We start from the raw sequence: 25,623 nt of genomic DNA, 5'->3' as shown, positions 1-25,623 counted from the left end.
GGAAATATGAGTTAATTTAACATGCAAGTGTTAGCTAGCAACAAGCCTGCCTTGAGTTCTAGCATGTTCTCCAAAGAGATTTAGGCAGGCACACAGTAAGGTTTGTGAGTCATCCCACAAGGGGTGAAATGCCCACAATCCCTCCACCCTCACATGGACATCTGGGACGTCTCCACCTTGATCATCGAGAATGACTCACAATTCTAAACTGTGCCCTGTGAAGTCACGAGGAAAAGCAGCATATGGGCATGTGTACATGTGTTCATGCTGGTGCCTCTGGCACTCAGCCACCCATTTCCTTTTTAAATCTCTGATTTTATGTGGGAGAATGAGAATGTGTGTATGTGAGTGTGAATGTGTGTGAGTGTGTGTGTGTGTGTGTGAGTGTGTGTGTGTGTGTGACTTAAATCCATACTGGCTCATTCAGCTAACTCCTAAGAAGGAAGATGTCCAAGGTGTTGTCAAGCTTTCCCCAGTATTGCTCCATCTCACACATGATTCATTCAGGAACTTGAAAACTGCTTTTTAAAGTAACACAACAGGCCTATTAGTAGGCAATTGCATTAACAGTCTGGCTCCTAGCAAAACCATCCTTGATTCAGGGATGATGCAAGGCAGCGGTAGCCTGCACAGAGCTTCTCTTTGCATTGTTTATCAGATGGGACTTCTCTCAGATCAGAAACTATTTTCTCCCTGTCGGAGTGGTGGGGGATTCTGACTCAGGTGATTTTTAGGCAGATGGTAAGCTGATTTATTTAGAAACTCCAGAAATATCACTCCATTAGTTACACGGTTGAGAACTTGATGACCAGGAGCTTGTTTGATGCCGGCCAGAGCTGTTTCATGTTTACACTTGAGATCCTTTTAATCTATCTGGTCAAGGCAGCTAGAAAATGTGATGGTGGAATGCTTGGTTGGAGCTATCTGGTGAGGATGCTGTGGATAAATCACTAGTGGCTAAACTGAAAACTAATAAGGAAATAAATTAGGTGAGACAATAGAACAGAGACCAACACACACATACCCAGAAGGACCTCTATATACACATGGAAAAAGGGATAGAGGTGGGTAGATGAACGGAGACAGAAACAGAGGGAGAGAGGGGGAGGCGGGAAGACAAGGTGGATGGTGGTGATAGTGAGATTGGGGGGTAGGTAGGTGGTACCACCTCTACACAGGGATGGTGGGTAGTAACTATGAAAGTTGAAATTACACCACGTGGTATAACCATTAGTTTGGAAAATAAGGATGATTCCACAACCTCGGCAGTTCTTATCAATATCTTATAAATTGCCTTATTATATTTATAAAATGTAGGGAAGTGTGACTATTAGTTTGTTTCATTGGCATTCATTTGATAATTTATCATTTAAGCATTAGAAATGTTGGGGTTAGAATGCATCATTGCTTTGCACGCAGAACACCTTATCTGCAATACTTTGAAGAGGACTTCCCGCCTTCTTTGCCTCATATCACTTCTGGGACAGAAAAGCCTCCTTTCTGCTGTCTTGGAAGAGTGTCTCACCCATTCTAAGTTTGCACCACCTAACAACACCATATCCTTTTGCATTCTCTTTTAAAAATATATTTAATATATTTACATAAATATATTTAAGAATATACATAAAATTCTTTTGAATTGGCATCTCCCTGTGTTGGCCAGTCTGGCCACACGCCTCCTGCCTGACTTTGAGTGTTAGACTTACAGGTGTGCAGGACAGTGCCCATTCCTTTACACTTAAATGATGGGAAATGAGTCTACGGTTTCCTCCCATGTGAACCTTTCACCATCCTTACTTCCTGTGATCACAGCTACTGCCTTATCTGTGGCTCCAAGTTTATCTTAACCACTTTCTGGTGGGCCACTGCAGCGCCTTGAAGGACATCAATGTCAAATGCCCAGAGGCAGCTGTCTCTTTGATAGTTCCATCAATATTTGGTTCAAGTTTCATTTTTCATGGTTATCACTGTTCTAGTCATGTGCATTATCACTTTTCATTCTTTCACTACATAGTCGGTCCATCTTTGCTGGAGAGCTACCTTTTATCATCCACTCTTGGGAAATGTCACATAGATTTAGTACCTGTAGACAGAGGGAAATCACCTATCCACTTTACTGTATTAGTGTGTGTAGACAGAGGTTGCTGCCCTGCCTGGTCCCTCAGCCATTTAGTCCTAAGTAAATACACAGAGGCTTATATTAATTATAAACTGTTTGGCCCATGACTCAGCATTCTTATTGGTGATCTCTTAACTGTTAACCCATTGCTATTAATCTACGTATTGCCATGAGGCTGTGGCTTACCTGTAATGCTCCGACATGTTATTCCTTTGGCAGCTACAAGGCATGTCCATGGTGACTTTCTGTGTTTCTCCCCCCAGAAATCTCCTAGTCTGGTAAGCCTGCCTATACCTCCTGCCTGGCTACATCCTGCCTATTTACTAGCCTAAGCAGCTTTATTCACCAACCAATAAGAAAGACATACATTCATATCACACAGAAGGACTTTCTCTATCAGTGTGGATTGACTAAAATCTGCTGACACATCACACACAGATCTTGGATAGAGGGATGTGACGAGTCACTACTCAGGAGACATATCTGCCATCTACATAATGATCTGTTGACCGAGGAGCCTTACTTCATGAAGTTCTTCATGCCTAATGTATCATGGCAACTGTAACTCCTTAGTCATTCCACTATGCAATGTGTGTCTAGAAACAGTGTTTTCTCTCAACATGTCCTGTCACAGATAATTCCAGCCTCTCTAGGACTGTTCTTTGCGCCTTAGTAGCATGAAATTAGGAAAGAAGAATTATTGTGAGGGAAATCAAGGGAAAGGCTTAAGTAGAGCAGTCTAATTAGCTGACGTTGTCGAGAGGTGCATTAAGAGAATTCTCTCTTTGATTTTTCTTCTCTTAGAATGAAAGCAAAATGAGAATGGATGGAGAAGGAAAAGGGGTACATGGTTTTCTAAGCATCATTCTTCCCTTGTATTTACAATTGTAAAGAACCCAAATTTTTATATGTCTCCAGGTTTTGAAATTGTTCTGTTATTTGGTGATGCTGCTGTGAGCGTGGGATCAGGGAAGCCTTACTCACAAGGACAAGTGTTTCCTGGGTTCCTTTACTAGCCTGGTCTAATGGAAAGTGCTAGAAAGAGAAGCTAAGATTTTCAGAGTGATCTCAGAAAGGTTCCACAGGTTTTTCAGGCTTACCTCATGGGACAGAAGTTATTAAAACACATTGCCTGAAACAGTCACATAGTATGAATAACTAATGCCCTCTGTGCCAAATACACCATGGGGAGGTACAACTACAAGGAAGTTGTATTGGAAAGAATCTGAAAGGAGAATAAGCAAAGTTGAGAAGCGACTTGCATCTTGGGATCAGAAAGGGATGTTTTGTTTTGCTATGTTGTAGTTTTGCGTTTTTTTTTTTTAATTCTAACATGGAGTCACCTGCAAATAAGATTCCAAGGCAATTAAATGCCTGATGCAAAGGGCACACAACAGACTCAAAAGGTCCCATTAAGTCCATTTACTATTGTTTCTCCATACATCTAGAGACTGAGAATACAGCTTATCTTTCTAATGTGCTAATCGAAAATACTTCTATATGCAAATAATTGAAAATCACATTTGAAAGACTTAAAAAATTAAGGGTGGTATGGGATGCATATTATAAGGTATGGGTATTTATTGACCTTGCATGCACATGCGTGCTCATGTACACACACACACACACACACACACACACACACACACACACACACACACACACGTTTCATTATGTAAGTGCTCTATTTGCACACCTTCCTTCTTGTCCTCCCTGGCAAAGCAGTGAGCTATCTCCAGCCACTGGAAATCCCATAGTTTCTCAAGAGCCATCTGTCAACTCCCTCGACTGTCTCAAGAAGAGACTGGTGTTAGTATTCAGTTTTCTTCCCGTAGAGAGTCAAGGAGGCCTTAGGATTTTCACTGAGCAGGATTTTACAAAGGAAATTAATGTTGCTTCACATTATGTTAGTTCATATAAGCCTCACTTGTAAAACCTTGAAATTAAATATGACTTGAATAACCTTGTCATGGAGCTACTATTATTCATCCCCAAACCAAAGCTTAACAGTATAGAGAAAGACAAAGGACATCAATTTAAGGTAAATTGCAGCTGGATATATATAGAATGACATTTTATATCTTTACAAATACCAAGCAAATTCTCTGATATTTGTGATAAGAAAGGCACAGTATTAGGGATTTGCCATTCATTGTATTTGGCTAAAAGCCATCCATATGAATCTACATTAGAATTTGGTATTAAACATCTATTCAAAAAAAAAGTCTTCTTTGGATTTGTTCCCTTGGACTTGATATATGGTAATCTTCTTCTTCTTCTTCTTCTTTTTTTTTTTTTTTTTGAGAAATTTGGAGTTAAAAGTAATAAAGGATATTCTTGCTTATAATAATTGTCCACAATAAGTCATTATTGCTCTTCTAAATACAGTAAAGCACACACTCAAGGAGACATCTGCAATGATTATTTGAAATTATATTGTAAGAATAATGGCATTCCCAAAACAGAAAGAGCTTTTTATATGCTCTTATTACTTCTCCATGGGAACACCTTATAATGGCCTACTAATGATTTGGCATACGCCAAAGGTATAAGTCAGCTTCTAAGTGAAAACAATGGAACCTCTGGAAACATAGCTGGTACCACGAACACTGATACAATGGTACTTTTCAACTAACTGGACAGTCGTGATTTTAAATACAGATGTGGCTGAAGACTTGAGAGCCTCATCTCGGTACTTGGAGGGTGTGTGTGTGTCCCACATATATGCCAGATCCAGTTTGTGCCTCTTCCCAGCCTTCTCTGAGTCTTGGGTTGCACACTCACATCAACAGTCTGCACCAGGGGTCACCCCTTGCCGCTTACTCCCTGCAGCCTCATCCACTGGGAAATAGCAATACAAGATCAGTAAACAAGAGTTAGCAGGAAATGGCTTTCTCTATTAAAGACTATGGTTGGGAGTAGCCATCTTTTTTTCTACAGCTATGATGCTTAATAGTTTTCAGTTCCTGCTGCTGTCCATGTCCTTTCTGGTCAAAGGATACCACAGCATCTCACTGTCAATTCTGGGATACTTTACACCCTCCCACATTTTGGCTATACTCTGTTAACTACCACTGCCTTAATTCCCTTCAGTCATCAGTTGAATTCCTATTCCTGTCTTACAGGTTCCTGAACATGTGTTCCATTTCCTCTTCTAGGCCTACTCCTGTTAACTCAGGACCATAACCAAATGAAGACTTGTTCCGTCCCAACAAGCTCCTTATCTTGTCTTTCTATAAAGGGTGTCCTAACTGCTTCCATGACTTCTGTATCCACACACACTTTATTATTGTAATTTTTTTCATGAACAAGAATAAATGCTGCTTTGGGGTTTGGAGCTTCAATGGTAGAGTGCTTGCCTACCACACACAAAGCCCTGGATTTGATACCCAGCACCACATAAACCAGGTGTGGTGACATACCTGCAATCCCGAAGATCAGAAGTTTGGGTGGTCCTTGGCTACATGATGGATTCAACATCAGACTGGTCTATATGAGACATGGGCTCAAAAAACCAGAACAACCAGGATGCCGCTCTCCTCAAAGAAAAATTGTTACCCTTCTGGTGGCACACACCTGTCACATCAGCACTTGGAAGGCAGAGATAGGATGATCACACATTCCCCACAAGCACGGCCTATCCAGATATACTCTCACATAGACCTTCCCACACCCAAATATGAAAATCCTCTTTATTTCTCAACGGATGTGATTTGGTTCATCCTGAGCTCTGTGCAGCTGGCGCTAAAAATATGATTCAAGACAATCCAATTAGAATCAATATTAGGACTTCTGTTGGAAGGAATGGAACAGAGAGATGATGGGGGATGTCCTTCTGTGAATAAATGTTTCTCTTATTGGTTGATGAATAAAGCACTGTTTGGTCAATAAAGACAGGATTAGGAGATAAGAATTATGGGAAAGGTAGGCAGAAGGAGACCACAATGAGACACCATGGAGGGTCCAGGAGGATAGGACATGCCAGGCACTTTCCAGTAAGATAAGGCTATGTAGGAATATATAGATTACTAGTTATGGATTAATAATTAAGACACAGCTAGCCAGTAAGAAGCCCTAGCCATCAGCCAGCAGTTTAATAATTAATGTAAGTCTCTTTGTGTTTATTTGGGGCTGAGAAGGGCAGTGTCCTGGCAGGACAAGAACCTCTAGCAACATAGAGGCTTTAACTTAGAGACAGCCAAGAGTAAAAAAATGAATCTGGAATTTTCATGTCAAGGTGCACTGAGTCTTTTGACAATAAATCATCAAAGTAGGTAGAAAAACAGAGTTGGGAAAGTGTGGCAGATATCATTAAACAAATGAATCCTGGGCACACTTGAAGGTTATTCTGGGAAACAGGCTGCACAAGGCCCTCTGTATTCAACCAGAGTTGAGCTTCTGTCACATGAAACTGCAGGATTCTTGCCTAACAGGCCTCCACTCCAAGAGAAACACACCTGAGAAAGTGAATGTTAGCTAGTGCTAGCCACCGTGACTTTACAAATGTCAACTGCCCAGATTTCTTGAGCTGTTTTCATGAACAGGTATATATTTTTTTTTTATCAAGACCACAGAAGTCCATATACAGAAATATTCCATCACCAATGGTTTCTCCTCTGAGTACCCTGTCACAGTCACACAGTTGCCCCACTCCTGGTCACCCCTGGCCACCTTTGTGAGCCAGTGAGCTTGTGAGAGGCTTCCCAAGGTTTGCAGTTCCTATGATGTTGATGCTCTTAACATCCACACTGACCTCTAGTTGTCTGTCATCCACCAGAGATGGATGCAAACAACCCCCTGTGCATTGAACTCTGTGGCCCAGACCCACGTGTGAGCAGGTGCTCACAAAGAACAATGGTGGAAAACAACCGAAGGCTCTGTTCAGGTGTTATTTCCAAGTGCCATTTGACTCGGTCTTCCCAGATGCCAGGATTTATTGGCAGGAAAGCTGTTATTGCAGAATCACAGGGAGGTCAGAGTGCCACAAAGCCCAGAAGCATTAGCAGCACTGCAGGTTCAAGTGACAACAATCAGATGTAAGGACAATGGCTAAGGCTCAATCCTTCAAGACTTCCCAACATACCATACACTTTGGAGATCTACGTGACAGCGTTAATATTATATATAGAACATTTTCCACGACAGACGTCCTCCATGACACACAGCCATGCTATCATCATCATCCTAATCATCACCATCTTTATTATATGTAAAAGTACTATTTTGGCCAACTAGTGACACAGTCCACATTAGCCCATTCCTGTTTTAGAGTTCTTTCTCATTACATCATTTAATTGCCTGACTTGTTAAAATGTCTAAGCAATAACTTTACGAAATATATTTACAGCATAAGTTAAAGCTTCTGCAGTTGTAACCCTCTGTTAGATTTTTATCTTGTTGCAACTGTCAAACATATGCATGGATTCTTACACACACACACACACACACACACACACACACACACACACGTAAAAGTAGGAATTGAGACTGTGTAGAAGAGGAAGAAGACGGATGAAAAAGGGAAAGAACAAGGAGAGCAAATATGATAATAAATTCATATATATAGCATTTTGGAACCCATGATTTCACACTTGAAATGTGTTCTAATAATTATTTTTTGAACTGCGTACTGTTCCAATATTGCCATGCATTCATTTTCAATATAAAATTTGTCAATCATGTTCAGACTTGCATCCCATACAAGGTAGGTGCTTATTAAGAATGACATTTAAAATTTGCTTGTTTGAAAGTGCAAGTAAGAGATAAGGTGGAAACGAATCAGCACATAGTAGTTGCTTAATAAACCCTCATTATTAATATTATTCCTGTCATTTGTAAGCATATGATTCCTGGAGGATCTATTTAATTAATGAGCAGGTTCATTAAAATCCACATAAACTGCTTCTGAGCAATCAATCATCTCTACTCCTTTCCTCATAGATGCTGTATTATGAGCTTGAGTTGCTTTCCCTGCCTATCACAGGAATATCTCAGAAATTAAACTTTTCATTAACTTGCTCATTTTCCCATCACACAGTTAGGGACCACATACTTGAAAGTATGCTAGAGAATAAATGTTGAGTAAGACAAATTCTCCACATACTACAATGTTATGAGTGCTATTGGGATTAACAATTGAGTCAATTCACCATCAAGGAGAGCTATGGAATGAGCTAATTTCAGTGGCAGAACCTAGGGACAATTGACAGTCCCCTCACCTTTTCTGCTAGCCAGCCAAGATGCCTGATCTCACGACTGCCAGCAATGCCCGTCTTTCCCAGCTGCTCTCTGACATCAGCAATCACTCGGGTCAGCAAGTCATTGACATTGGAATGGATGGCACTGAACCAGGCTTGGGCGGTGGCGGAGTCCTTACTCCTCAGGACTATTGTGTGCTTAGCATCTGGAGAGTGGATTTCGAGCTGCCTAGGGAAGGAAGCAAAGGAATGAGTTAGACGGTGACCCTAAAGCTCCTGCGTTATCAAAACCCACCATTCTAAGATGAACACATTGTTCATTCTGGTCATTACCTTCATGATCATTCCTTCACACATGCGTTCATTTGTTCAAGCTCAGGCTCTGGCCTGTGCCTTTGGAACATGGTATATAACAGCATGATTGCAATCACTGAATCCCCCAAATTAAGGTTATTTCAGTTTCTTGTGAGGCAACTGGTTCTCAGATCCTATTCATGTAATTACACATAGGATTTTAGTGTTGCTCCTACACTGTTGCTGTAGCAAGTAGACAGCAGTGACTTGCCATGTTCTTAACCCCATTGCCCAGTGTTAGCCAAGTAATATACTTTAAAATAAAAATGACCAAATTGCACACTCTTTCTTTTTTGAGACAGAGTCTCATGTAGCTCAAACTGGTCCCCAGATTTCCAAGTCATGGAGGATAATCTTGAACTGCTCACGAGTTGTCAAAATTTGTATTCTTTAGGGACCTTATTTGTGGCACACTTAAGTATAATGGCATCACTAGGCTCCTTCAGTGACAGAGGCAATGGGCTTATAGAGGGGCAATGGTGTGAAACTTAGCACATCTCATAATTAAAATTGAACACCAAAGCGTGTGCCAGAGTTGATGAGGGATGTCCTTCTGTATATATGTTTCTCTTATTGGTTGATGAATAAAACACTGATTGACCAGGCAGGAAGTATAGACAGGGCTATGAGAGGAAGGAGAGGAGAGAGGCCACCAAAAGGAGTCACCATGTAACAGAGGAAGGATAACAGGTCCAGACCCTGGTAAGATAGACCTGTGGAAATACATAGATTAATAGAAATGGGTTAATAATTCAGTCAGAGCTAGCCAATAAGAAACCCTAGCCATCGGCCAACAGTTTTATAATGAATATAAGTCTTTGTGTAGTTATTTGGGTCTTAAGGGCAGCAGAGCCTGGGGGGACAGAAACCTCCAGCTACACAGTGTTCCAGCTTAACTAATGGAGTTTTAGTGTAAATGATCTGTTTAGAGCAAGTGTGGTAACAGTGGGGTGTTTCAGATAGGTTCTGTGGTGGTTTGAATAAGAAAGGCCCCCATAGGCTCATATATTTGAATGCTTAGTCACCAAAGAATGGAGCTCTTTGGAGGATTAGAAGGATGAGGAGGTATGGCCCTGTTGGAGGACATGTGTTTCTCAGGGGCAGGGGTGAAGTCAGAGAGTGTGGTACTGCTGACAGGCCTGAGCTTGTTACTCATTGGCAGAACGTGGACTTTGGGACTTTGGGTTAGAGAAGCACTTTAAGCAAGGCTTCATTTGTCTTCCTAGTAGGAGGTGTGGAAGACAGTGGCAATGTAGATCGTGTCAATCCTGAACAAGAGGTTTCAGAGGGAGGAGTATTAGGCCTAGAGGCCATTCTTGTGATATTTTCAGCAAAGAATGTGGCTACTTTCTTCCCTTTTCTGAACAATTTGCCAGAGGATAAATTGAAGAGGGGATGTCCAGACAGCTTAGTCTTGACTGTGTCGTGTGGTTATTAGTAACAACTCTATAGATCTATAATGAAAGGGAGCAAACTGGACAAAGAGAATTACAAAATGTACAGTTTGAGAAGAAAAAGGAGCACCAGGAAGTGTACTGGAGCCAAGCCCAGTGCTCAAGGAGACAAAAGGTTTAAAGAAAACCCCGATGCTAAGTAAAATAAAGCAAGTGGTGACCTCAGGGCAAGATCTGACCCAGTGAAGCTTCCTACTTGTGAAAAGGAATTATGAAAAGCTTAGGCAGTGAAGGAAACCATCAAAAACAGAACACTGATGCAAATGTAATTTAAAGAAGGGGGTCAAGCTCCAGCTCTGTCAAGCAAAAGAACATGGCAGTTTGGTTCTCATGGCTCTGGCTTTAGAAACAAGGATATAAGGAAGTGGTTGTGGAATCTCCCTCCACAGCTAAGAAAAGCTGCCGAAGTCAGGCATGTGGCTGAGGTGTCCTTGCATGGGGGCCCAGAGAGGCCATTGTGTAAAGCTGTGGAGGTGAAGCCTGGATAACCTTGGAGACCCCAAGATGTAGGTGATGTGGCAAGGAAAGCTGCAAACCAGGTACGGAACTAACCCAGGAAAGAGATGTTTGTTGCAGTTAACAAATCCGAAAGGAATTGGCAACCTGTAGAGCTCTTTAACATCAGACATGGGGATGCAGATTTTGGAGTTGGCCTTGCTGGTTTTTGGTCTTGCTTTGGTTCAGAATTTCATCACCATGTTCCCTTTCTTCTCTCTCAGAATGGTAACGTATATTCTGAGCCAGAGTACACTGGAAGTATGTGTTCTGTTTTTGATTTTGATTTTTCTGGGGGTTACAGTTAAAAGAATACCATGAGTCTTACAAGAGACTTTGAACCAACTTTGTTTGTTTAAACTGTGATGTACAATGGGGACTTTTGAAGTTGAACTGAGGTCATTTTTGAATTATGATGCATCTACACACCTGTATAGGGAGATGGAGTGCAATGTGATGGTTTGAATAAAAATGGTCCCTATAGGCTCACATAAGTGGAACTTTGAAAGGATTGGAAGGATTAGGGGATGTGGCCTTATTGGAGGAAGTGTATCTCCAGGGGTATGTTTGTGGGGTGAACCTTGGAGGTTTCTAAAGCCCATGTTAGGCCCAGGTTCTCTCTCCTTCTCTCTCTCTCTCTCTCTCTCTCTCTCTCTCTCTCTCTCTCTCTCTCTCTCTCTGGGTCTACAGAGCAGAATGTAGCTCTCAACTACTGCTCCAGCACCAAGCTCCTTGCCATGATGATAATGGACTAAGCCTCTGAAACTGTAAGGAAACCCCAGTTAAATGCATTCTTTTATAAGTGTTGCCTTGATCATGGTGTCTCTTCCCAGCAGTAGAACAGTGCCTAAGAAAGGTGCCTTTTGCTTTTAATTTGCCATTGCCGGGGAATTACAGGTTGATGTGTGTGTGCACAAACAGTACACAAAGGTCTGGCCTGCCCTCCACTCGGTTCCCCTGATAATTATATTTTACACACTACACTTTGATACACTTACACGGTAGCATCAGTACAGTGTAAAAGTCTATGCAGTTTTAACCTGTGTAGATACATGTAAAGACCATGGCAATCCTGGCATGGAACAATTCAATCACCACAATGATTTCCCTGCAATCTTCTCATCACCATCCCCAGGCAATGGCAAATTAAAAGCCATTTATCTCTGTATTTTATTATTATTATTATTATTATTATTATTATTATTATTATTATTATTATTTAGTATAGTTATTTTCTATTACAAGGAAAATATTATATTTTTATTCATGGGTGTTTGTAACACACACACACAAATAAAAGTTCCAGAACAGTGGGGTTCAAACTTCAAGCTGACTACCAGAAAAGCAAAGCAGCCAGCCACTAGCTCTCACTTCTAGCTCAGGTGAAAGGGCTGATCCACACATGCGCTCTTCACCAAGTCTCAAGCTGCTGCCTCTCCTCAGTATGGCTGGAGAAAGAATGCCTCTACTGACCCCTGAAGGCCCTATTTCTATCTTTTATAGACCCCTACTGATGGGTTTAAAGGCATGTTATCTGTTCCTCTTTTAGACTCATTCAATCTTGTGTAACCCTGGGTAGTAGCCTTGAACTCAGAGAGATCCAGCTACCTCTTAATCCTGAATCATAGGATTAAAGCTGTGTACCACCACCTCCTAGCTTCTTGCTGCTGGGATTAAAGATGCGTGCCTGGCTACTATGGCTTGTGTGGCTGACTTTACTTTCTGAATACTCAGGCAAGTTTTAATAAATTGTAAGTAATATATCACTACAGGGGTTGGTATTGGACATCTCAAAACAGAATTAAATTATCCATTTATTAATTTCTTTTCACTGCATAATAGTTACACTACAGTCCACTAAGAACTTACCACATTCCAGCAATGTCTTTAAATTCTTAATATAACAATAGTAGTATGTTCCCAATAATCCTGTGACTTGTATTGTTAATCTATTTAACATACTTGAAATTTGAAGTTTGGAAGGGCAGGCAATTAATTTACCCACAGTTATACAGATGGTGATTCTGGGATTCAAGCACATTTGAACCTATGAATTTTAAAATGGATCAGAGCACCTTTGTTTTAGATTAGGTAGCATCCAAGAAGGAGGGAACTATTGTCTTCAATAGCAGTCGGAAGACTGGTATTCATCACCTGGGATGCATCCAGTAGTGCCCTACTTAGCTCCTGCCTTGAACGATAACTATTTTTTTAGATCAGATGAAAGTTAGACATCTCAAGGCAACCTGGCCCAGTTAACATTTGAAACCAACCTTCGGGAGAAAATCATTTAACTCAGAAATCTGAACAGTAGGAAAGGGATGATTTGGAAAGTGGGGTGTCTCTGAGGAGTTTGAGCAACAATTGGCATTCTTTGTAAGAAATTTGAAAACAAGCCACAATAGCCTGAAGGTTTTGTGTGATGAGGCAAGCCTCAGGGGAGGCTGGATATCTGGCAATATCATCTGTCCCCACCCAGGAGAAAAACAATGCTACACAACTTAGGGACTTTCCAAAGAGAGCAGGAAGTCAAGGGTGGGCTTGGGATTCTAGAAAAAGTTGAGGAGCATTCTCACCCTGTATTTTAACTTCTATCACCATTTATTGTTCCAGAAAGTTAAAATGTGCAAGAACTCCACTTGTAATATTTCCTTTTGAACATTTGGGTACCTGTTTTAAAAGAAATGACAGTTTGGGAAGCCATCACTCCCCCCCCCACCCGTGTGTATGTGTGTGTGTGTGTGTGTGTGTGAAGGGGAGAGAGAGAGAGGGGGGGGGAGGTAGAGGGCGGGGGAGAGATTAATGCCAGAAGAAGAGGAAAGAAACAGTGTAACACAGGTGTTTTGTTTAGGATGATGTTAGAACATCACTAGGGAAGGCAGCCTTGCTGTCTGGTGTGGAGAGCCATTCCTTTGGATTTTGACAGCTTTTATCAATGTACATTTAAGTAAACTTTAAAAATTACAATGCTCAAAAAAATACACAGAGTACAGGTATACAGACGATCTTTCTTTCTTTTTACTTTTTTTGGGGTTTTTTTTTTTTTTTTTTTTTTTTTTTTTTTAAAATCTTTGGATACAGATGCAGAGGGACAGGACAAGACCAGGTTGCAGAAACACAGAGACAGCTGACCTGAACAAGGAGGAGCTAACGGCCCCCAGACTAATAGCTGGGAATCCAGCATGGGACTGACTCAGGCCTCCTGAATATGGGTCTCAGCTAGAAGGTCTAAGGGACCTCAGACAGTGGAACCATGATGTATCCCTGGTGCACAAAAGGATCTTGCAAACACATTCCCCATGGAGGCAGGAGAGAAGTCCTAGTCCCTACTTCAAATGACTTGACAGATTTACATGACCCCACCTGGATGGCATTGCTCTACATGTGGAATTGGGTGGGGGATGGGAGGGGAGGGTAGTCAGGGTGCATGTGAGGGGGCAGAAAGGGTAAGAGGAAGGGAGGGAAGGAGGGAGGGAGAGGGAACTGGGATCGACATGTAAAATAAAAAATAATAAAAAAAATTAAAAAATTACTTTTGAGACAGAATCTCTCAAAATTGTTTAGGCTGTCTTAGAACTTGATGCATATCTCATTCAAAACTTAAATTCATTTCATAGCCTAGACAAGTCTTGAATGTAAAATCTTGTCTTTGCCTTCTAAGTAGCTAAGCCTGTGCTACCAGCAGCTTCTAAGTGTTTTCTGACCTATATATCATTGTTATCTGAAGAGTCAGTGTGTGGGTGGGGATGGTGGAGAGGAGAAAAACACAGAGAAAGGGAATGAGAAGTGAGACAGAGACAGAGACAGAGACAGAGACGGGGAAGGAGGCCATGAGAGAGGGAGGCAGGAAGAGAGAGTAAGAAAGCTCAATCCCAGAGTGTTTCTGGGGGAAAAGTTTAAATATTGGGTCTCATCGTGTTCCCCAATGGCTCTCAAAGTGCGTCCAAGTCCAGTACTGCCACCTTACACAGACCGTCCTGGAAATGCACACTATTTTGGTCCATGTAGGCATCCTGAGGGTGTTCCCAGAAACTTGTCAGGCAAACTGGATGCAATTCTGTTGGAGGAAGAGCCGCTCTGCAGGCTCATAAAAGTCTCAGTATAGCCTTCCATTGGCTGAGGTGGACATGCTGAATGGTGAGTTGAAGTAATCCATCAGTCCTCACATCAGGAGAGCAGAAGGCCCAGAGCAGAAGAGGAGCCAGGAGCTCTTAACACCAAAGACAGCAGAAGTTCTCAGAGTATTCCTCAGAAACTTGGACTCCATTTCACTTGAACCATCCTTTAGTTGAATACAGATGCTTGGAGCTTATCCCAGACTTATCAAGTGAAACTCTCCAGTGGCTGAAGCCTGGGCACATGCTTTAAAATGTCCCAGGGATTATATAGGTTAAATGAACTGCAGCCACCCAAGCTTAGGCTGCAGCCCTTTAAGAGATACAGTACCTCCAGATGAGATCGAATGTGTTCAGGGTGGTATGGAGACATACAGCTAAAATTAATAGTCATCTGAGGGTGTGATGGAAACCTACTACAGCAGAAGCTTCCTTAAATATATACATATATCAAGGCAAACTAAACAAAATTGCCAAGTAATGGAGGAGACATTCCCAACTAAGCATCTCTTGTCACCCAGTGATGCTTCTAGTACTGAGATTGGGTTACATCCAATTGAGTTGTTTGCCAGTGGGGTCCCCCATGGGACTCTCCAAACAACCCAGGCTGTTGCCAACAATGTAGGGTGCTCCCACAAATTGACAGCAAGGCCCTGCCGCTGAAGAAAACAACTCACTGAACACGGAGTGGTTGAGCTAGTGCCTACATATTGCCTTCAAGGCAATGTTCTAGTCTTTGGAACAGCAAGATACAGGAAAATACTGCGCAGGCTACCAGAAAAGACATGGAAACACAAAGCAGCTACAAACCCTTATGTAAGGTGTACGGTTTTTCCGCCCGCCGCCTGGTCTTGTCCTGCCACCATGCCAGCCCCAATTAACACACAGAGACTCTGTATTAGATATTATACTGTTGGCCAGTTACTACTTTCTTATTGGCTAGCTCTGTCTTAAATATTAACCCATTTGTGTTAATCTATGTATTTCCACATGGTCTTCTTACCCGGAGCCGGCTGCCGCGTACTGCTCTCTCCAGGCTCTCCATCCTGACTACTCCTTACTACTTCCTATTTCCTCCTTGTCTCCTAGTTCCGCCTATCTTGCTTTCCTATTGGCCAACAGTGCTTTATTCATTAAACCAGTATGAAAAACATATACAGAATGACATCTCCCATCACCTTTAGTCTTCAATGGTGTGCTGTTGCAGGGCATGCAAGGGCGATGGTGGCCCAAAGCTTATGGTGGTGACCAAGAATGCCTGGCTTGACTTAGGGCCCATTCCCAGCTATGCTTGGGTGACCAAGACCAAGAAACTACCATATTTATTATATCATATTACATTATATTATATTCTAGCTACCCCTTAGAAGTCTGGTTGTTTTCTAATGACAGTCAGAAAGGGAATGGACCCAGATGGGTGGAGAGATGGGGAGGAACTGGGAGGAGTAAAGGGAGGGGAAATCGTAATCAAGATGAATTGTGTGTCAAAAAGAAATCTATTTTCAACAAACGGGAAAAGAGAGAGAGACACACAGCATCTACAGGTGGTTTTCGGGACAGGGCCAATAAAAGTGAGGATGTTGGGAGAGTGTGATGTTTATCTGTCACTAAGAAACCCTCAGCACACATTATCTCACAGGTTCTGTGTGAGTGTAGTTTAGCTGAGTCAGAGAGAATCACAGATCTGATGATGGCTATCTTGCCATTATGAGGGGAGTGGCCCTGGGCTTGTAGCATAGCAAGGCTGGGCCAAGACTAGATACACTCAGGGCATCACTGGAGTGTCTCTTGTGCCGTGTCCCTTTTCTTACCTGCAGCTAGGTTACTGTGACATACAACTGGACGTGATGACAAATGAGTGATTTAGTTCCTATAAGCCTGCGATCCCTTCATCCTCTGCGCAACAGCAGTGGCAGCAATTATGATGAACGTGGCGGTTCTGGTGATGATGACTATAAATATGCTTCACAAGGTGAATGAGTGATTGCTGTTTACACTGGTGTTTAAGATCCCTGACTTAGATGCTGGACACGCCTTTATTCCCAGCACTCAGGAGGCAGGAAGATCTCTTGAGTTTGAGGCCAGCCCGGTCTACAGAGAGAGTTTCAGGGCAGCCAGAGAGATTACACAGAGAAACCCTGTCTCAAAAAAAAATAAATAAATAAATAAATAAATAAATAAATAAATTCTGACTTAGTAAGTGAGAAAAGAAACTTGATTAGTAAATAAAAGGCAGTTGTGTTAGCTTTCTCTTACCCAACATTATTCAAAAATTTAAAATTACACTTATTCATCCATTTATTAATTAATTTATTTAGTGTGTGTGTGTTGGACGAATGCAAGCCATGGGCTATGTATAGAGGTGAGAGGGCACCTTGCAGGAGTCAGTCTTGTCCCTCTACCATGTAGATCCCGAGGATCAAACGCGTCTTCAGACTTGATCTCATCAACCCATTTAACAAGATTACTACAGAGGCAAGATCTGAAAAAATAACACAACATATCCTAGCAAGTGTCTCAGATTGAAAACTGAAATTCAAAACAATGATTTTTGCGTTTTAAAGAAAGTACTCTTTGACTCCAGAAACTTACAAAGTGTCTAGGGAGTGCCAGGTGCCACACCACCAAGCAGGCTGCTTGGCTGACTAGTGCGCCGCCACAGTGAAAGTCCAAGGAGAACCTTAGACTGAATTATTCGAAAATGGAATTCTTGTAGGTACTGTTCAGGCAAGAGGATAGACACCGTTTTATATCACTAACTACCCACTGGACTTGGTGGTGGGTAGAGTATCACAGAAGAAGAACAGTGAGATGGTTCAGTGGGTCAAAGGTACTTGCCACAAAGTCTGTCAAACTGAGTGGCACACCTCCCCTCCCCCACCACACACACACACACACACACACACACACACACACTAGCCATACATAAAATAAAATGTGGGACAGAAAAGATGCAGAGATGAACAACAAAGAAGGTGATGGAGAGATGCAGCAATGTGACAAGGTTTTTAGGCATCCACAGGAAGTTAGGAGTTAGAGACAGTGTGGCTTCTCCATCCTGTGGTCCAGAAGGAACCCACTAGGTTAACACATTGATGTCAGCTCTCCAGATTCTGAAACTTGAGGTGGATCAGTTTCTATTATTTTCAATTGCCACATGGTTCTTGCATGTCTCACATGACCATCTCCCTATCCACGGTAGAATCGGGAGTGCTCGCTCTAAAGCTTAAAATGAATGGAAGCCCAAAATAGGTCAGTGAGAACTGAGTCTGTCATCACACTTGGACTTCAAGTCTTCTCAACACAAATTCCCATCCCCACTAACAACCTGTCCTCTCACAGAGAGAGAGAGTAAAAAAGGGAATCCATCAGAAACAAACACAAACACAGTCTTAGGAAAATGCTAGTCCATAGTAGGGCTCCACTCAGCCAGTAAGCATGTCCTCTACTTCCTTCTCCCGGGACAAAATAATGAAAGAACTCCCTTGCTAACTGTGAGCCCTACATATCTGGAACTGGGGATGAGGAAGGAGGAGGGAGTCGACCAGCAATAAAGTCAGGAGGGCTGATGGGAGCTATTTTGGGCAAGGCAGTCTTTTATAACTCCTATTTTGTTCCCCAGTTGAACTGACCACTGCTTGATGAATTGTGTTTATCTGTAGTTCAGCGATAAAGTTCTCTTTTAATTCCCCGTTGAATAGAAATATTTAGGGCAATGCCACAGCTGTGTTTATTCACACACTCTGCCACAGTTATGTAAATAGTGCCTATGGAACTATTTCTGATAAAGGCCCCTACCAACCCCGAGGAATTAGATGCTCATTCTAGATGTCTGCCAAGAAGAGCAGTTTCGATCCAGCTTGGCACAGCCATGAATGGTATAACAGCTTCTCAGAGATCACTTGGCAAACCTCAGGATAGAAGAAACACTTTCTCTCCTTGCTTTTGCAAAGCTTCCGTTGAGCAGAACACTTCCCAGCATTCTCTACTTCTCTTGCTTAGAAATACGAGACTGACATGTAAAACTTGAGGCCTTGTGATACAAAATCTATAAGTGAAAACAGTTTGCAACTTGGCAATTCTCCTCTGATGTGAAGCTAGAGAAGACAAGGATGAAGCTATTTGCTTTCCACAGCCAAGAGTGTCCGCCATGTAAACCACGTGACCAACATGGCCGCTCCCAGGCCTCAGGTCCATAGTTCCTGTGGCCGAAAAAAATCACCTTCTAAAAGACAAATGTGTAGCTTACTCTCTCCAGAGGCCAGCGTTTTGATATAGTTTTTTGTAGCGACACTAGTCCACTTGAGCCTGTGGCTCTGGCATGCCTTGCCTGTCTGTCTCATTCCTTCTGTCTTGCTAAATACCTTTAGATTACATAGATTACATCCCTAAAGCTAGCCACTTCCTCCTCCTGAGGCTGACTATGGAGGTCCAGCAATCAAAAGCCTGCTTTTTTTTTTTTTTTTTTTTTTTTGCCTAATTAACATGCCCAATTAAAATGAAACACTGTATTCTAACACAGGTTTCTTCCTTTACCTTTATAAAAGGCCATTTGCCTATGAGCCACCTCTGTCTCCTCTCTATCCAGAGGCAATGCTCCAAAACAAATATCCCTTCCTGCCCTTTCCCTTCTCCCTCGTCCCCGATCTCCATCTCTTTTCCTATGGCATCCCAGCCCATCCTAACAGGGACTTCCCTTCTTTTTATCTTAAAGATGATAAAAATGGCCTGCAAGGCCATTTGCTGCTGTTTTTCTGCCTGAGTCAGAAAGCAGCCACTTTAATTTTTCTTCCCCGCTTAATACATTTTTTTTTTTTAAATTTCTATTTTTTTCTTATTTTACATATTAATCCCAGTTCCCTCTCCCTCTCTTTCTCCCCCCTCTCCCTCTTTGCTTAATGAAGGATCTCTCTGTGAAGACAGGTGTTTGGGTGTGGTTTGGACTATCCCAGGAGGAAGCACCCATTGTCCAGGGTCTCCTTCATTTTTATTTCTACCTTTATGCTCTTCTTCATTTCCTAAAACTGACTTGCAATATAACCGGAAGAAAAGGAAGCTTTTTGTTTAGCTTTTATCTTGTTAAAGAAAATTGTTTAGCAAACTTTAACAAAGTCATCAGTGAAATGATTTGCCAGGTAAAAAAATGCATCTTTCTTAGATAACACTAAAGAAAAATAGATGAAAATAACAAATGTATATTGTAATTAAAAGACTTAGAAGATTCATTTTTTAGAAGGAGGTAACAACATTGAAAATGAGGACTAGTACTTGTTCTGTGATGTACAAACCACTACAAAAGCAAACAAAACAACAACAAAAACCCAGCAACAACAAACCAACAAAAACAAGTTTGGGCTTTTTTAGTCCTTTCTCCCAGACAGCCTAAGAGATGGATCGTTTGGTACCCACTCCATGGGAAATAGCCCTTTGGAGGGGTCAAGTCCTTTAGGCTCATCCAGTCAGTAACAATGTACACTGTAACAGGAGTCCAGTTCATGTGACTCTCAAACCTGCACCTTAGTCATCACACTGCTATCATTTAAATATGGCGGCACCACAAAGGCTCATGGGTATACTAGGTACTTTCTTATTGTTGTGAGTACACAGGTGACAAAGGCAAGTTAAAGGAAGAAGGGTGTGCCTTGCAGTTTGAGGGGACAGTCCTCCATGGTAAGGCAGTCATGGCTACAGAAGTGTGAGGTGTCTGGTCACATTGTATCTGTAGTCAGGAAGCAGACAGAGGTGGATGCTTAAGCTCAGTTAGTGTTCTCTTTTTAATCCAGTCCTCCTGATCCTTGACCAGGAACTGGTGCTATCCGTACACATTAGACAGGCGGGATAGTAACCCCTATACTAACGAGGAATCCACACACATTTGAGACAGACCTTCCCACCTCAATTAACCTAGTCTGCTAACTCCCTCCCAGACATGCCAGAGTTGTATCTCCTTGATGACAATATTAACTCTTACAGTGGGTGGGAGGTTTAGTCTCTGTATCATTGTGAGGTGCTCAGGACTGCAAAGAGGACTTTCATTGGAATTTTTTTAAGTTACTGGGAGTTTAACTTCAAAGGGAATTGTGGGAGCAGGTTTCCTTAGTCTCTCTCTGCTCCATAGCTCATGTTTGCTATTGCACCATTACCTGCGCCCAGCAGGAGGTATCACCCTTGACAGAGGCCCAGGCAAACAGACCTGTCTGATGTTGGATTTGAATGTACAAATTGGGAGCTAAATAAGCTTTTTCTCTTAGTAAAGTTAATTGCCTCAATCATTCTTGTGGTTGGTGTTTTCTTTGGGCCACCAACCAGTTCCCAAATAAAGACACGGAAACTTACTATTAATTATGAATGCTGGGTATTCACTTAGGCATGTCTCACTAGCTCTTTTAACTTAATTTAATCTGTTTCTAGTCATCTATGTTTTACCTTGGGGCTTTTTTAGCCTTTCTTTCATTTGGTATGTCCTACTTTCCTGCTTCCTCTGTGTCTGTCTGGCTGGGCCTGGTGTCTCCTTGCATCTCTCTTTCTTCTGCTGAGCCAAAAATGCCTCTTCCTATTTACTCTTCCTGCCCAGATGTCCTGCCTATACCTCTTCCCTGGCTATTGGCCATTCAGCTTTTTATTAGACCAATCAGGTGCCTTAGGCAGGCAAGGTAAAACAGCAAAACGTCTTTTCAGAGTTAAATAAACATTCTGCAACACAAACAATGTAGCACATCTTTACATAGTTAAACATTCTATCCCATAACACAGTCTCTTGTGAAGCTGACTAGTATGTGTCCCATTCGTTGGAGGTTTATAAACATGCTGTCATTTAAAAGTATGGGGACCATGTTGCATCCTGTTGGTTGCACTGCATCTTTGGAAACACCGTTCTGTTAAACTGGGAAAGTTTTCCAAATTACTTGTACAAGTTTCCTCGTGACATAATGGCAGAATTCAAGTTTTCATCTTTGATTGCTCTCTGGGAACTGGGCCATTCATATAAACTGGCGATGACAATGTAGACAACTACATGAGAAGGGAGTGCATGGGATCCGTCTCCGGGGAGATGTGATGTGGAGGCATCCAGCTCTCATTGACAAGGTTCAGTCAGTGTCATGTGTCTGTGGTACAGGCAAAGGCGGTTATGTCCATAGTAGGATGATTACAAAGTGGTGTGGCAACAGTGGCACTTTCCCTAGCTCAGCTGTAGTCATGGGATTGGCTGTTGAGTCTCTAAGCCTGGTTCCTGAAAATATTCAGGATACACAGGAGAACTCCAGTCCTCATAGCCAGACTTCATACTGTCTACGATCCCCAGCCAAGGAAGTAGATTTAGGAGGCAAAGTTTGCTATAATGAAAGCTAATGAGATCATCTAGAGGGTGTGTCAAGTAGGAGCAGTTAATAGGGAAAAGAAAGCCAGAGTTGGTGCTGTTTTTCACAAAACTTCTATTTGAAAAACAGGTCATGCATAACAATAACATTACAAGTTCTGAGGGAACCTGACAGTGTCTCTCGTGCTGGCTAGATTCCAGCTTTAGAATGACATATCAATTCATGAAATATGGGAAGAATTTCAGGGTGTTGACCTGTGCTAGGAAAATCGTGTCCTCATCACCGTTTAAGGAAAGGAGTCAGCTAAAGTCAGAACTAGAGAAAACATTCCATTTTCCCACCACCCATTTCATCAGATCTTTAGAAAATATTCCGTGGTTTGTTCTTGTTAAATTGGTTAGAAAAATCTTATTATACTGGTGCTATGTGAGTGAAATACTTCAGCCTCTAGAATCTTGGTAACTTATACTGATAAGTAATTTTCCCTAGAGTCCAATCCAGAGTATAAACTTCGGGCATCTGAGAGCTCATTTTTCCATCTTTTGAATTAGATCTGTATTGGGCTAAGATAGCTAAATTCAGCAAATAAAAAAGAAAGATGCCTAGTTAAATGTGAGGTTCAGATAAACAAGGGATAATTTTTACTGTATGTTCTCAGACATATAGAGGGATGGTGATGGAAAAGTGCACAGATGAAAACATGGATAGCATAAATATAGAATAAAGCTGTATTTTTTGATAGATCTACTATAGGGGCATAGAAGGGTTAAATGCCAAGACACCACCCAGGTTACTGGATTATGTAATAAATCAAGAGCAATGACATTGATAGCAAAAAAACTAAAATGACCCAGATTTTGAAAGAAACTTTATGTGTTTGGTTAAATATTTCCTTTGTGAGAAACTTGTCATGCTAATATGATTTTAATGACCTAACATCCTGTCAATAATCCAGTTAAATTATCCTGTGCACTTCTGTGCACCTGGTCTCCAAAGTTTCTCGGAATCAATTTGATGTTATTTCCCTTTGAGAGCTGACCAGACTGTATGTATCAAGAGTTACTACAGTTTCTCAGTGGTGCTGAGGTAGTTATTTTCCTTGGTGTGGTGTCAGTTTTACTTCACTGGACAAACCTAATCTACTGGTACTAGCTGCCAGAAGCAATGTGAAAAGTGTTGAGGTCTCAGTCTACAACATGGTCTTGGCCTAAAGACTAGGAGGTGATAGATGAAGTCTCATTCTAAACTTAAATGGAAAGTGTTCTAATCATTGATGGCGATTGTGGCTATGGAAGAGGCCTCCTGAATGTTTCTAGAAAGCATTTTGCCTTAGAGCTCTCCAGAAATAAGATGCTTCTACTGTTTCTGGTACCCTACCCTCAAATAGGCTCTTGGACTTCTTGGTCATCTGATCATTTCTTTTCAAGACCATCCTTTTATATGATTTATTTCCCTCTATTAGATGGCAAATTCTCGAGGCCATGATGAATAGTAGAATTTTCTTATTTCCTGATATTGGCTGACAGATGAAGTGAGTATTCCAATAGGACTAGATTAAGGAAATAGATGACTGCTTACATGTGTCTCATCTGGATGCTGGACCCTGTTCTCAGCAAGTTCTGTAACCTCCTCTCTTTATACTTCTATTTTTCCCTTGCTGACATCTAACCCTTTTATTCATAAATAATCACAACTCTACAGCACACAGTCCTTCATTTCTAAAGCAAGTTGCCCAGGATATTGTGCAAATGTTCTAATTTCCACAGATAGCATGCCGCAATCCTCAATTAAGTTGCCCAACATCATGTTATCAACCAATTTACCACACATGATTTCCTTGACCTAAAACAACCAATGTATGATCTTGTGTGGACCTTCTCCAGATTAGATGCAGAAGCAAACATCCTTGTAGGTGTGGGAGGCACAAAGAACAGATCACACAGATATAAGAAAATCAGGACAACTACTCCCAAGTGCAGATATTAGAGAATATCAGTGAATACCATCTAACTCATTATTGGAGGATTTTTTTTTTTTTTTTTTTTTTTTTTTGCTGTTGTTAAAATAATGAGATGTGTCTGTCTGGATTAATTATCAAGTCGTAACAAAAAAATATCCTTTCGTTTGTAAACAAACCAATTATTTTTCAAGAATCTGGGACTTTCCAGAAGTGGCATTAGGTACACAGAGAGAGAACTAAATATAGACATAATTTCTAAAGCCACTGAGATGACATTCTAGCCATCTGGCACAAGAAAACACTTTCTTATGTTTCCAAATACTGTGTGAGGATACTTTCAAACTGTTGTAGGAACACAGAATCTTTTGGTTCTCAGCAAACTGTTTAAGTAATAATCAACCATGTGAAGTTGGCAGCTATGACATGCAGTAAGAATAAGAAAATCTTTTCATGCAGTAAGATTGATTTTTCTCAGGTTCCTGTCACAGTAACTGAAAGCTAGCTAACACACCGTGGAAGGCACTGTTCTACATCATCAGTGTTCATGAATCCTTCAAAAGGATTTCTAGTGGCTCCTATGGCCAAAGAGAAGACGGCTGCATGAGGAAATCAAAGAGAAGGACATGGAAGAGGAGGGGATATAGTTGGTTCACCCCATGAAGGGACCCAGCGAGCTTGGAGTTTGGAATTGGAAAACACCACAGGAAAGCTGTGTTACCAGCCAGAAGATCAATGTGGAGGAAAAAGCAGAAACCAAAGCTACTACAATTCCATGAATGAACCAATGGAAGAATAAAAGTCAGAAGGACTTTCTGGAGACAGTTGTAGGTACGAAGTCTAAATTCTAGAGGAAAGAAGTGAATTCTATGTCAGACATGCAGTTGGTAGCATTATGGAGCCTAGAGTCAAGGCTCATTAGCAACCAAGTTTTCCCAGGTTTGGGGAATGGAGGAGGAGTGGAAACCCATAGTGTGCCACACGTAAATTTAAGTTTATGATTTTCCAGGGACGAGGCCCGCAGTTGGGGGCCAATGCTTCCTTCTGTGTCGGAAACTCTCATGAAAGTACTCTGTAGATATTTCACTGTCAACATCTTTGTGACAATGACAGCTTCATAATTATTTCCTCTGTGGATGCCTTTTGCTCAAAGGCACTTTGACCTCTCTTGTAGATAGTGGTAATCATTTTCATTGCCTGGCAGATTTAAACAAGTATGAACAAATAAATCAGCTACCCATACAAATTGTTGTTTCTCAAATCTGTATTTGAACTATCTGGACAAGTTTTAAATTGTTATGCGATTTTGGGCTGGTTGTAAGAGAAGGCAAAAGTCAGAATCATGCAAATGTTCATCCCATGTTTTTAAAAGGTCACATGATGTGAAACCCAATCTTCTTTATTTTTCTAGTAAATGCCAAGGCATCAGACAAGTTGAGAGGAAAGAGAAAGGGATTCCTTGTGGGAATCAGCATAATGCATAATGTTGGGGTTAGGTTTGTTTTATTTTGTTTTGACTCTATCAGTTTTTTTTTTTTTTTTTTGTTCTATTTTGTTTTAATGCATGAAGGTTGTGAGATGGAGAAATTACAACAGATGAAGGAAATAAATCC

General features: G+C 41.4%; 1 protein-coding gene across 1 annotated transcript in view; it reads right to left on the bottom strand.

Annotated features, from left to right (window-relative positions):
• Sntb1 (syntrophin beta 1) overlaps positions 1–25,623 on the bottom strand; it is a 229,170-nt gene that overhangs the window by 65,701 nt on the left and 137,846 nt on the right. Inside the window, exon 3 of the mRNA XM_051202446.1 lies at positions 8,338–8,545. Coding sequence (XP_051058403.1) covers positions 8,338–8,545 — 208 coding nt within the window. The remainder of the gene's footprint in view (positions 1–8,337; positions 8,546–25,623) is intronic.

This window comes from Phodopus roborovskii, unplaced genomic scaffold (assembly GCF_943737965.1).
Source record: "Phodopus roborovskii unplaced genomic scaffold, PHOROB, whole genome shotgun sequence".
Taxonomy (NCBI): Eukaryota; Metazoa; Chordata; class Mammalia; order Rodentia; family Cricetidae; genus Phodopus; species Phodopus roborovskii.
Note: the sequence above shows the minus strand (reverse complement) of the source record. Positions and strands in the feature narration are given on the sequence as shown.